The sequence below is a fragment of the Elephantulus edwardii genome, unplaced genomic scaffold, assembly GCF_000299155.1.
Source record: "Elephantulus edwardii isolate Elephantulus edwardi_28Jun2011 unplaced genomic scaffold, EleEdw1.0 scaffold00071, whole genome shotgun sequence".
NCBI lineage: Eukaryota > Metazoa > Chordata > Mammalia > Macroscelidea > Macroscelididae > Elephantulus > Elephantulus edwardii.
The window spans coordinates 6127693-6141197 of record NW_006399821.1 but is presented as its reverse complement, the minus strand read 5'-3'; the positions used below and the strand labels follow the sequence as shown (position 1 = coordinate 6141197).

General features: G+C 40.2%; 1 protein-coding gene across 1 annotated transcript in view; it reads right to left on the bottom strand.

Moving 5' to 3' along the window:
* Positions 1 to 13505, bottom strand: part of NQO2 (NAD(P)H dehydrogenase, quinone 2) — a 34211-nt gene that overhangs the window by 11473 nt on the left and 9233 nt on the right. The window contains exons 3-6 of the mRNA XM_006888752.1: positions 13121 to 13131; positions 2867 to 2997; positions 1527 to 1640; positions 560 to 658 (exon numbers count right to left, since the gene is read on the bottom strand). Coding sequence (XP_006888814.1) covers positions 560 to 658; positions 1527 to 1640; positions 2867 to 2997; positions 13121 to 13131 — 355 coding nt within the window. The remainder of the gene's footprint in view (positions 1 to 559; positions 659 to 1526; positions 1641 to 2866; positions 2998 to 13120; positions 13132 to 13505) is intronic.

The window sequence follows — 13505 nt, the reverse complement described above, 5'->3', positions numbered from 1 at the left end:
AAAAAAAAAAAAAAAAGAAGGCATCATTTCCTTCAGTGGAGCACCTTTAATTGGAAGCACTCTTTCTTCTCCCTTCAGTGACCACATTTTCCCTAAAACATCACAATTCTTTCCATCATGGAGAGGACTGGCCTGAAGAAGTCTGGAGGGAGGTGTTCAGAAAGGCAAGCCAGGCCTCCTCTCCTGTGTCCCTGGGTTCAGGCAGGTGCTACCCCAAGGCTCTACAAGTCACAGAGAAGTCAGACTTCCTGGGTTAGTTTAGCTTCCATCTGAACAGTATCACCAGAATATATGTGACTGAGATACTCTATTGAACCGACCCAATAGCCGATCCTCTGGTGGGTTTTTGCATGGGAGGAGATTGCCCATCCTTCTCCCATGGAGATTTGAACTGATGGCTTTGAACCACCTTTGGGATTGTAGCACAGCTTCTTGCTACTAGGCCATCAGAGTTCCCCTACAGGTGTGACTTTTGGGATTACAAGAGGTTCATTTCTACACCAAGGGTGGTGGCATCCAGTAGTTTCAGCAGCAACAGACTTGTGTGTCATCTGCTTACCGGCAAGGGCCACAGATAGGCCAGGGGATCCTCATTGTCTGTGTTCTTTATGTCATTCCAGACATGGTCACCTCTGGTTACTGATATTGCCAGCTTACCCTGGAAAGAAGAAAATGTGCATGAACTTGGGAACAGGAAATACATACTACAGGTCAAAGGGCTTATAATGACCAGGAGAAAACATCCTTATGAGGTCAGTTCTCTCCAGAGAGAGCTATAGATGAACACTCGTTTCTGGCAGATGACAACAACATGTCAACAGCATCAATGGAGTGGCCACAGTGAATGTGAATATTCTTGGGCCAAGACACAGGCCTCACAGGGATGTCAAGAGGGTTGAGTGGAATCTGGTTACTGATTGGTCACTTCACAATCCAAGAAAGAACTGGAGTCTTCAGTCTTTCCTGATGTACACTTATTTTCTGAGGCCTTTTAAATAAAAAAAAATAATCTATTGGTAAGACATTATTTCAGTAATAAGCCCACAGCTCTTTGTCACTGAGCATGTACCAGAATGTTTCCAAACCTGACCCTTCAATTGGGCAGACATCCAATTCCCCAACCAAGTAGGTGACCAGAGCCCAGAGAAAAGATTGAATGCAGCCTAGGCTTGGCTTCTTGTTATGGGGTACAATCCCGTCTCACCTCAACCAACTCGACACCCACCTCCCAGGTCTCTTGGTGGTGTATGGAGTCAGTGTGGGCAGGTCTGTATCCCTCACTAGAGCACAAGGTCCAGGTCTTTATAACCTATGCTTCCTAGTATGTCTGTTGTGTGGAACTCTGCACACACTAGTGTACATCCGGACTGGTGATAGAATAAATGAGAAGTATAGTTTGAGCCTCAGTACACACACTCACACATAAACCTTACACACATGTGCATATAGCCACAATCCAAACACAAACACACACACTGACATACACGTACTATACATCACAGCAGTGGGGATCCCAGAGCAAGTACCTTGAGCAAAGTGACTCTACTGGATTCTGTGGTTTTATAAGCGAACCCTCGGGTCAGCACCTTGTCCATCCAGCCCCTCAGGACAGCTGGCATGCTAAACAAATGCAGTGGGAACTATGGCCAGACACAGAGAGAAACAAATACTGTCATGATTACAGAATCTTTCAGAACCAATCTTGCTGCCTGCTCTTTTTCTTGGTAGTAATGGTGGCAGGGAGGAGGGGACACATCCAGGGCAGCATAAGCATGACCTTTTACTCTGATCCTCAGTGCATGCAGTGACTGTGTGAACAGGGTGGGCAAATGTGGTTCTTTATGCCTAGTGGCAGTTTCTTGATGCTGATCCTTGAGCAGGAAGAAATGTCATGGGAGCCCTGCTGGAATCTGTGTCCTTGTGACCTAGTCAGTCAAGTTGGTGAAGGGAGGTAAAGAGGAAAGCATGGAAAAAAATAAGGCCTTTTTCCATGTTGGGGACAGGAGTGGAGCTGCTGGCATCAGGGAAGCAGATGGAGCAAAGCTCTGAGAAGCTGTGAATTCTGATACCTCAACGTCTGATTAGACACACCAGCACTAAGATCCTCCTGGTCCACTTTGGTTCCCACAGAAGCCCTCACACTATCCAATGGTATCATAGAGGGAGACAGACATACATAACAATCTGGCACCAGCAGTTGAAGTCCACGCTCTCAGCAAGAGTGCTTTCAGCAGAAATCAAACCCAGAACTTGGAAGTCCTGTGTGACATCCAGGAGATCTGACAAGTAGTTTACTCCCAGCTCCTGATCAGAGCATCGCTCATCACGAGTTACCATCCTGACAAAGTATAAGTGCTGAGGAAGTGGTGGACCCGGAGACAATCATATGAGCAGTGGAGAGGAATGAAATGGCTACTAGTGTGGAATGAAGAGTGAACAGGGGTGGTGAGGACCCAGGGAGAGGGAAGGAAAGAAGTAGCCACCCCTCTAAGTCACCATGAGAGTTCATGCTCTGTTCTAAATTGTCTTGACAAACATTGTATAGAGACACTAGGTTTTGAAGCAGCCTCTGACTGTCTGTGGTGGGCATAGTGGGAAGGAGAAAGTCACAAGATCTGCAGAGTGGAGAGAGAGATTCTGTGGGGGCCTTGGTGCTAAGGAGAACTCTGTCATGAATAGACACGCAGGGTCAGCATTTGAAATGAGTGACACTGGTGACCTGGATCTACTTACCCAACCAAACATAAGCAAATACGAACATGTGCTAAACCTCAGCACATGTTGAGGGGCACCAAATACATTATTTGGGACCAGTTTATACACAGGTGAACTCTAATTCAATACAAAGATGAGAGGGGACACGAACCTGAAATATCACTAGATCAGCTTCCTTGACCTTTTTCTGCTCATCAGTGATTTCTTGGGCCAAAGACTTTTCCCTGCAGTCATCATAGGCTCCCACTCCATTGCTGAAGAGCTCTGGATTACAGCATTCACCTGGAAGGAACAGGTCACATGGTCATCCCAGGGGAGTCGTATACTACCTGGACCCTCAAAGACAATCATCAGACATTCTTTGAGCCTCTGACAGGCGTTGGGCCCTGGAGTTATGAAAAGAGGAAAGGGGAAGACCAACTACCAGGTAGTAGAGGTGTCAAAAGATGAGATTACATTCCTGGGGCCAAATAAAGCTGAGTAGGAGAATGAGATAATGAGTAAATAATTAATGTACACAATGATTATCTATCAATTCCATCCAGTGTTGTGATCAGACAAACTTCTTCCCTAGGCATGAAAAGGCAGATCTATGTGCAGTTCTGGAGGGGATGACAGCTCTTGTGAATGGGAAATGAGCCCCAGAAAGAGCCTTGAATATTGGCAGGAGTTTACTCAGGCTACCTGAAGCATGAGAAGTAAAAAGGGAGGTCTTCTGGTTAGAAGGAGAGGCGTGAGGTCTTGTTTGTGGCCTCAGATTCCTTGGCAGGAGTCTGTACATTTCCTGCACTCGGGGGCAGCCAAGTAAGGATCTTACACGAGAAGAAGCGATGCTCACCTCGGGGCTGTGGAAGTCAACTGTAGCAGCAATGAATCAGGAACAAGCCTGGCTCATTGAGCAAGAGCAGTGTGGGCAAGGAGGAAAGACATTAAGGGACTTAGATGTGTAAATGTGCAGTATTAACTCCAGCAACTAACACAGAGAAAGAAACAACTTCTAAATTACCCTTTTAATTGAGATTCTGCCAACTAAAATGGGCCATGAAGCACTTTCTGTCTGTAGGGTACTGTCCAAAATGAACTTCACAGAGCACCAATTTTATATTTATAAAAGCAATGAAATCATAGTAATTTCCATAGAAAAAGCAGAGAACCAAGAGTTGAAGGAAGCTAAGCAACCAGTTCCCCACCTCATGGGTTGTAGTTGGTAGATGTGTCACTGGATGAGATGATTCCATGTTTAAATTCTGAACAACCATGCCACATTGTGATCCCCCAAGAGTGTGAATGAGGGCTGGGTCAGCAGTCTCCTTTGATAAATTAGGTCCAGCTTATGGGAACCCAGAAAAGGATACAAGTGTAGACAAGTTTTGTTCTATTAGTAAAGCTGTGAGACACGACTTGGTCACATTATATAGAATGTTGGCAGTTGAATCCACCAGCTGTTCCAATAGAGAAGATGGCAATATCCTCCCAGCAAGTTTGGCAATCTCAGAATCCCGATGGAGGATCACTATGATACAGAACACACCCAATTGCAGGGGATTTGGTGTTTGGGTTATAGCCAATACTGGAGATAATTTTGAGAACAGTAAACAGAATTGCTAAATGCTCATTGGCCATCTAGACAGATTCACGAAGTAAAGATAAAAAGCAAAGTTATCCAAACATAACTAGAAAGCACGGAACAATGTTTTCATACACACTGGGGGTCGGATGGTGTGCTTCTTAGGCAAGACAGGATATACACAAATCATAAAAGAAATATTAACACTCAGTTTAAAACAAAAAGCTTGCATTATCAGCCTAGAAAACCTCTGTTGTTAGTTGCTGTTGAGCAGAGTAAGACTCATAGCAACATTACGAACAACAGATCGCAACCCTGTCCTGTAATGGTCCAGCCTTACAATCTCTGACAGACTTGAGTATCCTTCCATAGTAGAGGAAGCATATACTATGTCTTATATGATCACTGAGTCAAAATTTACTTAATGGCACACACAACAAAACAGCCAAAGTGAGAATACAGCAAAGAGGAGAAGAAAATAAGACCAAAGAGAGAGAATGTAGAGTGATGCAACCAACATCTCCAAGAAAGACAACAACAATCAGAAGCTGGAAAGACAAGGAACAAATTACAATAATACCTAATCCTATATCCCTTTAAACAGTTCTCTCTCTCATCTGTTTCAATGCAGTATGCATAATTTATCCCATCTTTCTCAGTCATGACAGGATTCCAGAATGAAGGCTACATAGTGGGATGGACTTGGGGGGCAGGATTGTATATCAATGAAAGAATTTTTCTTTTACTTTTCAAAGAGAAGAATGAACTGGAGGGGAGGAGTTGACAGGGAGAAAAGTGCAACAATAAATGAATGGAAATCCAAAATCTCTGTAAAGTTTCATTAAAATAATAATAATAATAATAATAAAGGAACAAATTACCTCTTAATGACTCCAAAGGAAATGAAGCTCTACTGATACCTTGGTTTCAGACTTCTGGCCTCAGAATTCATTCTTTCTCATTGCTGTGGAGTCAAACTGACTCATAGCTGACCCTCCTGCATATTTTTTTTTTTTTTAGGGATTGAGTAAATTATGATATAATTAAACAGTCACCACCCACAACCAATAAAATGTGTGTCATAGAATCATATTTATCAATACAAAATAATGATCATCATGCATTGTTAAATGGAAAAAAACACATTATAAAACTTAGCACTATAAGGTCTGTTTAAAAATGAAAATACATCTATTTATATACACATAAAAATGGCATAAGATTATAAAATATTAGGAATAGTTGTCTCTGGATTATATGATTAGGCAATTTTTAGATTCTCTAAAACACACACACACACACACACACACACACACACACACTGATTTCTGAATTTTCCAAGACTTTTGCAGCTATATTTATGTAGTAGCTAGAAATAAATTTTTCTGTTTTTTGATTTTATTTTATTAATTTTAATGAACATTTATAGAGATTTTGGATTTCCACTCATTCATTGTTGCATTTTTCTCCTTGCCTACCCCCCATCCCAGTTCGCTCTTCTCTTTGAAAAGTAAAAGAAAAATTCTTTCATTGGTATACAATTCCCCCACCCCTAGTACACTCCACTATGCAACCTTCATTCTGGACTCATGTCATAACCATAATAGCCAATCATACATCGCTTTTAAACTGTTCTCCCTCATCTGTTTCAATGCAGTATACATAATTCATGCAATTTTTCTCAATCTCCCCCAAACCCTGATGTCAGTCCCGTTCTACAACAGTGGCACTATGCAGTATTTGTCCTTTTGTGACTGAGATATTTCACTTAGCATAATGTCCTTCAGGGTCACCCATTTTGAATAATATTGCTTGAGTTCCTTGTTTTTCAATGCCCTCCTGTATGTTTTTTTGACATGTTGCAAGGAGGAACCAATCTTTGGAGAGGGACATTAAGCTTGGGAGGGTAGAGGGACAGCTCAAGAGAGGAAGACCTTCTATAAGGTGGAGGGAATCAGTAACTGGTGTAATTGGGGTAGGTGTATTGGAGGCAGTGCGATTGGAACATGACAGAGCACGGTTTAGGGCTGTTGTACATAGGGTTTTCATGAGTCACAGGTAACTGGACTGCACATAACAACAAGAACAACAATAAATTGCATGGGAAGAGAATGTCCATCTTTCTCTGTTGTGGTTGCTGATGGTTTCAAACTTCCAGAGACATGGACTTTGGGTTAGCAGCACCATTCCCTGTGGACTGTACCACTAGAACTCACCTGGCCTCAGAATTGTTGTCTGTGTCGAGTCAGCACTGATTGCCATCTTTCTCCCATGAAGCAGCTGGTGAATTCAAACCATGTGCCTTCAGGTTGGCAGTGCAGCTCCTTATAAGTAGGCCACAGGAACTTGCTGTTACATGCCATCAAGTTGCTTGTGACACATAGCAACCCTATGTACAATAACCCTGAAATTTGCTCTATCCTGTGTCACCCTTATTGTCTCTGACACACCTGCCCTCACTACTCCAGTCACTGAATCAATCCCTCTCATGGAGGTTCTTCCTCTCTTGTGCTGTCTCTCCACCCTCCCAAGCATGACGTCCCTCTCCAAGGACTGATCTCTCCTTGAAATGTGCCCAAAGTATGTCAGACAAAGCATCAGAATCCTTGTCTCCAAGGAGCACTGTGGTTTCACCCTCTCCTGTTTGTTCTCCTTGCAGTCCATGGTATATTCAATACTCTTCTCCAGCATCACACCTCAAAGGCATCAACTCTCTTTCTATCCCTAGTCATTGTCCAGCTTCCTGATGCAGAGCAAGTAATTGCAAAGACTATGACTTGCATGAGGAGCACCTTAGTCTCAAGACTGACATTGTTGCTCGTCAGTACTCTGGAGAGTTTCCTGACAGCAGATTTTCCCAATGCAGTTCATCTTTTGATTTCCTAGCAGCTGGTACCAAGAGTGTTGATTGTGAAGCCAAGCAAACTAAAGCTGTTAACAATCTCAGTCTCTTTACAATCTATCTAACTCTGCCAATCTGCCCATTGGTGAGAATCTTTGTTTTCTTGATGTTGAGGTTCAGTCCATATTGAAGACTCCAGTCCTTGACTTTCTGCAGCGAATACTTCATCTCTTCCTCAGTTTCAACAAGCAGGGTTGTGTCATCTGCATAATGCAGGTCATTGATGAGTTTTACTCCAGTCTTCATGCCACATTCCTCCCTATAGAGCTCAGCCTCCTAGATGATCTATTCTGCATATAAGTTGAAAATTTATGGAGATAGGACAAATTCCTAGGATATACCTTTTCTGATTTTGAACCATACAGTGTTTCCTTGCTCTGTCCTAATGGCTGCCTTCTTGTCCAAGGATAGGACTTTCATAACCACAATCAAATATTCTAAGATCCCCATTCTTCTCAGAGTTAACCGTAGTTTGTTGTGATCTACACAGTCAAAAGCCTTTGCAATAGTCAATGAAAGAAACACAGATAAACATTGTCCTGGTACTCTCTTCTTTCAGCCAAGATCCATCTAACACTAACTACAATATTCCTAGTACCACAGCTTCTTCTAAACCCAGCCTGAGCCACTCTGGAAGTTCTCTGTTGATATGTTATTCCTGTTGTTTTTGGATAATTTTCAGCAGAATCTTGCTTGCATGTGATATTAATCATATTAGTTAATTTCCACGCTCTATCAGGTCACCTTTCTTTGGAATGGGAACAAATATAGACCTCTTTCAGTCAGTTGGCCAGGTTGGTGTCCTCCAGATTTCTTGGCACAACTTAGTGAGTGCATCCAGGGCAGCATCTATTTATTGAAATATGTCAATTGGTATATCGTCCACTCCTAGGGCTTTGTTTTTTGCCCCTTGCTTTTTAGAGCATCTTGAACTTACCCCCTTATCACCACAGGCTCTTGTTCATACAATGTTTCATGAAATTTTTCTATGTCAGCCTATTCCCTTTGGTACAGTGACTTTGTATACTCCTTTCATCTTCTTTTAATGTTTCCTTGATAATTTAATGTTCTGCCCAAAGCATCCTTAAATATTGCAACTTGAGGCTTGAATTTATTCTTCAATTCATTAATCTAAAGAAATGCTGAGTGAGTTCAGCCCTTTTGTGTTTGTTTTTTTTTTACTCCAGTTCATTGCACATTTTAATACTTCATTTTGTCTTCCTGTGGTGTCCTTTGAAATCTTCTGTTCAGCTCCTTAATTTCTGGATTTCTTTCTTTGCTTTGGCATTTTGGTGCTCTAGTGCAACATTTAGAGTAAAAATATTTATTTTTTAAAAAGAAAGCATATGCATTGAAGCTCAAAATTAAGAAAACAAAGATTCTTACCAGTGAGCTGATCAGCAGCGTCATAATAGATAGTGAAGAGATTGAGATTGTTAACAGCTTTAGTTTGCTTGGCTCCACAATTGGCACTCTTGGTATCAGCTGCCAGGAAATTAAAAGATGAATTGCACTGGGAAAGTCTCCTGTCAGAGACCTCTCCAAAGTATTGAAGAACCAAGATATCAGTCTGGAGAGTAAGATATGCTTGATACAGGCCATGGTCTTTGCAATCACTTGCTATGCACCAAAGAACTGGACAATGACTAGGGAGGATAGAAGGAAATTTATGCCTTTGAACTGTGGTGCTGGAGAAGAGTATTGAATATACCATGGACTGCTAAGAGAGCAAACAATTTGTCCTGGAGAGGGTGAGACCAGCCTACTCCTTAAAGGCAAAGATTCTGAAGCTTCATCTGACATAGTTTGGCCATGTTGCAAGGAGGGACCAGTCCTTGGAGGGACGTTATGCTTGGGAGGTTGGAGGGACAGTGCAGGAGAGGAAGACTCTTGATGAGATGGATTGATTCAATGGCTGGGGTAATGGGGTAAGTGTGTCAGAGACAATGAGATTGGCATAGGAGAGAGCAGGGTTTAGGGCTGTTGTACATAGATCATTATGAGTCACAAGTGACTCAATGGCATATAACAACAGTCTAAATAATCAGGGCAAAAAGAACACTCTGTCATAGACCATGAAAAACCTTGAGTCTCATGCTGATGTTGGTTTTGGAGAATGATGTGATTATGGAAACAGGGAAGATCATGAAATGAGAAAAGAAAGAGTGAAAAAAATAATCTTGGAGACAAGTTAACATATTTTACTGCTTATGTAATGAAAACTTCTCAAATAAAAACTATGACGATGTACAGGCCAAGAGGATATTCAACTCTGAGTTCCTCTTTCCTTACTTCTTGACTAAGAGAAAGTCTTGAGGAGTTTATTTCATCCCCAGCACTTTGCTGCTGGACAAAGAAGTGTAACAAATATATAGCCAATATTCTTCACTAGCATCATACTTCAAAGGTATCAATTATTATTCAACATTCTTTATCAACTTTCACATGCAATGAGGCAATTGAAAATACTATTAATTTAGGAAGGTACACTTTATTCCTTAATATGACAACTTTGCTTTTTAATACTTTAAATATTTTCAAACAGATTTATCTAATTTTTTTTTGTGAACATTGATTGTGGCTCCATTAAAAAGAGTCCCCTGACAATTTCAATATTTTCTCCTTTAATTGTGATGCTTCTTATTGGTCCAGTTGTGAGGACTTTTGCTTTCTTGATTTTAAAGTTTAATTTGAACTAAAGGTCTTTGATATTCAAGTGTTTGATATTCAACAGTGCTTCAAGCCCTCGCTGCTTTCAGCAAGGAAGGTTGTGTCATATACATACTGCAGACAGTTGATGTGTCTTGCTCCAATTCTGATACCACATTCTTCTTTATGTAGTCCAACTTCTAGAATTTTTTGGTTTAACTTATAAGTATGGAAAAGGATACAGTTCTGATGAACGTTTTCCCTGATTCTAAACCACATGGTAATCCCTTGTTCTGTTTTAGTGTCTCTTGGTCTATATTCAGGTTCTGGATGAACACAATTAAGTGTACTGGAATTCACAATGTTATCCTTAACTGCTATGATGCACAACTGTGTTGTTGTTGTTGTTAGATACCTTCAAGCTTACCAATATTCATAGTGACCCTAGGAACAACAGATCTGAATCTAGCCTTATCTTGAGTCATCCTCATGACCTCCAGCATACTCCAGCCCATCGTTAGAGTTATTGTGTCAATCCTTCTTTTATAGAGACTTCCTTTCTTTCTCTGACCCTCTACCTTTCCCAGCAACATGTCTTTTTCCAAGGACTGACCCTTCCTGACAACATGCCCAAAGTATGTGACATGATGTTTTACCATCATTGCTTCCAAGGAGCATCAATTAGTTGCACAAATATAGCTAAGTGAATAAAGGAAGCTCAATCTGACATACTTTGGGCATATTGCAAGGAGGGACCAGTCTTTGGAGAGGGACACCATGCTTGGAAGGTTGGAGGGACAGTGCAAGTGAGGAAGACCCTGGATGAGCTGGACTGGCTCAGTGACTGGGGAAATGGGGGTAGGTGTGTCAGAGACAATGAAATTGGCTTAAGATAGAGCAAGGTTCAGGCTGTTGTACATAGGACACATTAACAGCAACAATAACAACAGCAAATAATGAGTTCTGATGGCCTAGTGGCAAGAAACTGCGTTGCAATCCTGAAGGCACACTGTTCAAGGCCACCAGTTGCTCTGTAGAAGAAAGATGAGCAATCTCTTCCCATTCAATTAATTGCCTCTGAAAAAACCCACTGGAAGGTCAGCTGTGGGTCAGTTCTGACTTGATGGTACACAACAACAACAATACCAACAACAATATGACTATTATATATTTAGGATGGCACAGGATAGGTCAAGGTTCTGATGTTTGTTGTTCATAGGGTCACTATGAGTTGTAGTTAAATTTACAGCACAACAGGATCCACTTATATATACAATTACAGAATTTCAGTATTTGATCTATACTGAAAATTAAGCTTGTTTGCCTCTGTGATGTAGAGCAGGAACTTTTGCTCTTTATTCTATGTTGACCTATATTTGAAAATATTTCTTATATGCTTGCATTACTTTGTGCACTTAAAAGTCAGTGGTTCCTTTATGAAAGGTATAGAAATAATTTGGAAAAGGAAGACAATGATTATTATTGCAACTTGAAGAATGTAGTCGATACTACTGTATAACCAATTTAGATATTGTTGAATTGACAAATGTTTTATTGTGTATATTGGCATCCCAATAAAAGAAATGAACAAAAATATGTAAGAATTCTTTATCCTGATACACTCCGTTTCTGTGTTTTAGCTCTTCTGTCAGTTATAAGAAAATGCTTCTTTATTTACTAGAAGAAGGCATTCTCACTAAAACAGGAAGACAAAGATTTTTCAATTGCCAGGAGTATTTTATATGATAATCTAGTTAAGACAATTATTCACTAGAAGGAACTTTTCTCTCGTTGTTGACTCCTGACTAAGGTGTCCTAGTTTGTAAAGCACAAAGGAGGAGTTTGTCCATCTTTCTTCTGAGAACCATTGGCCCAACTCCCTACATAACATATTGCTAGAAGTCCCTAGAAAGAAACTGGAGATGTTAAGCACTAAAAAAAGTGAAATGATCATTATTTGATCATTATTGAAAAACTCAGAAAACTACTTGAAAACGATTTCAAATGGCAAGAAAAAAATGAAAATGGCTAGATGTGAACATACGAGAGAGCGAGAGAGAGAGAGAGAGAGAGAGATATTAATCTCCATTAAATGTAGAATAAAAAAACATCAGTTAATAACAATTGCAAAGAATATGACCAAACAACTCTTCAAAATAAAACAACACTTCAAAATAACCCTTGGAGTGTTAAGAAAAGACCTGACCGAATGAAAAACCACATCCTCCTCTTGCAGCGAAGCAGCTACCTCAAAACCACAAATTCTTTCTAGTGGAAATAATTTAATATGGCTTACAAATTTACAGGACCTTGAAAAAAATGACAACAGATTTTACAATCTGAAAATCATTGTCAATAAGTTTTACAGTTTTTAAAAATCTAAAAATAAGATAATTTAGGATAACCTTGTTGTGTTGCTGGGTACCATCAAGTTGACTACAACTCCTAGCAATTCTTTGAACAATAGATCTGAACCTTGCCCTATCCTGCTCAATCCTTATGACCTCTACCATACCTGTAATCATGGTTACAGTTACTGTGTCAATCCTTAATGCAGAGGATCTTTCTCTTTCACTCGTCCTCCACATTTCCCAGTATGATTTCTTTTTCCAAGGACTCAGTCCTCCTTACAACATGCCCCTAGTATGAAGTTTCACCCTCTGTGCATCTAAGGAGCACCCTGGCTGCACTTCCTCCAAGGCAGACTTGTTTGCTTTTTTGGAAGTGTAAGTGTATTCTTTCATATTTTTTGGGGGGGATGGGGGTGTTTGTTTTTATTTATCTATTTTTAAAAATTTTGTACTAATTTATTTACAAAATTCTAATATATTGTTTTTGAGAACAGATTCTTTCCATTTCCCTCACCTCTCCATGCATCAAATTGTACAACCCCATGATTAATTCCTCCCACTTTCATTTTCTAACTTCAGCTCTTTGTATATTTTTTATAATGTTTTGCTTTGCCTTCTCTATTAGATATTAAATTATATAATCTGCCAAAAACAGTATGACCATGTGGCTCTGGTCTGTGGTTATTGTTGTTATGTGCCACAAGTCACTTGCGACCCTATGTATAAGAGTCCTAAACCCCAAAACAACTGTGAAATACTCTCTCACTCCAGTAAGAATAGCAAAATTTCACAGAGCAGCAAGCAACAAATGTTAATGAGGTTATGGAGAGACTGGAATTCTTTTTCACTCTTAGTGGGAGTGTAAAATGGTGTAACCACTATGGAAGGCAGTATGGCACTTTCTCCAAAAGTTGGAAGTAGAAATACAATTTGAACCAGTAATTCCACTACTGAGAATATATCCTGAAGAAACCAAAACTGCCACTCAAGCAGATATATGCACACCCATGTCTATTGTCACTTTGTTCACAATAGAAAAGAGTTGGAAACAGTCCAAGTGCCCATCAACAGACGAATGGATAGAGAATCTCTGCTATATTCACACAATGGAATATTATGCACCATTGAAAAACAAAGAACTCATGAAATATTTTATACAAAATGGGTGACCATGGAGGACATTATGCTGAGTGAAATATCTTAGTCACAAAAAGACAAAAACTGTTATAGAACAAGACTGATATGGAGGTTGAGGGAAACTAAGAGGGGATAAATAATGTACACGGCATTGAAACAGATGAGGGAGAGAACTGTATAAAAG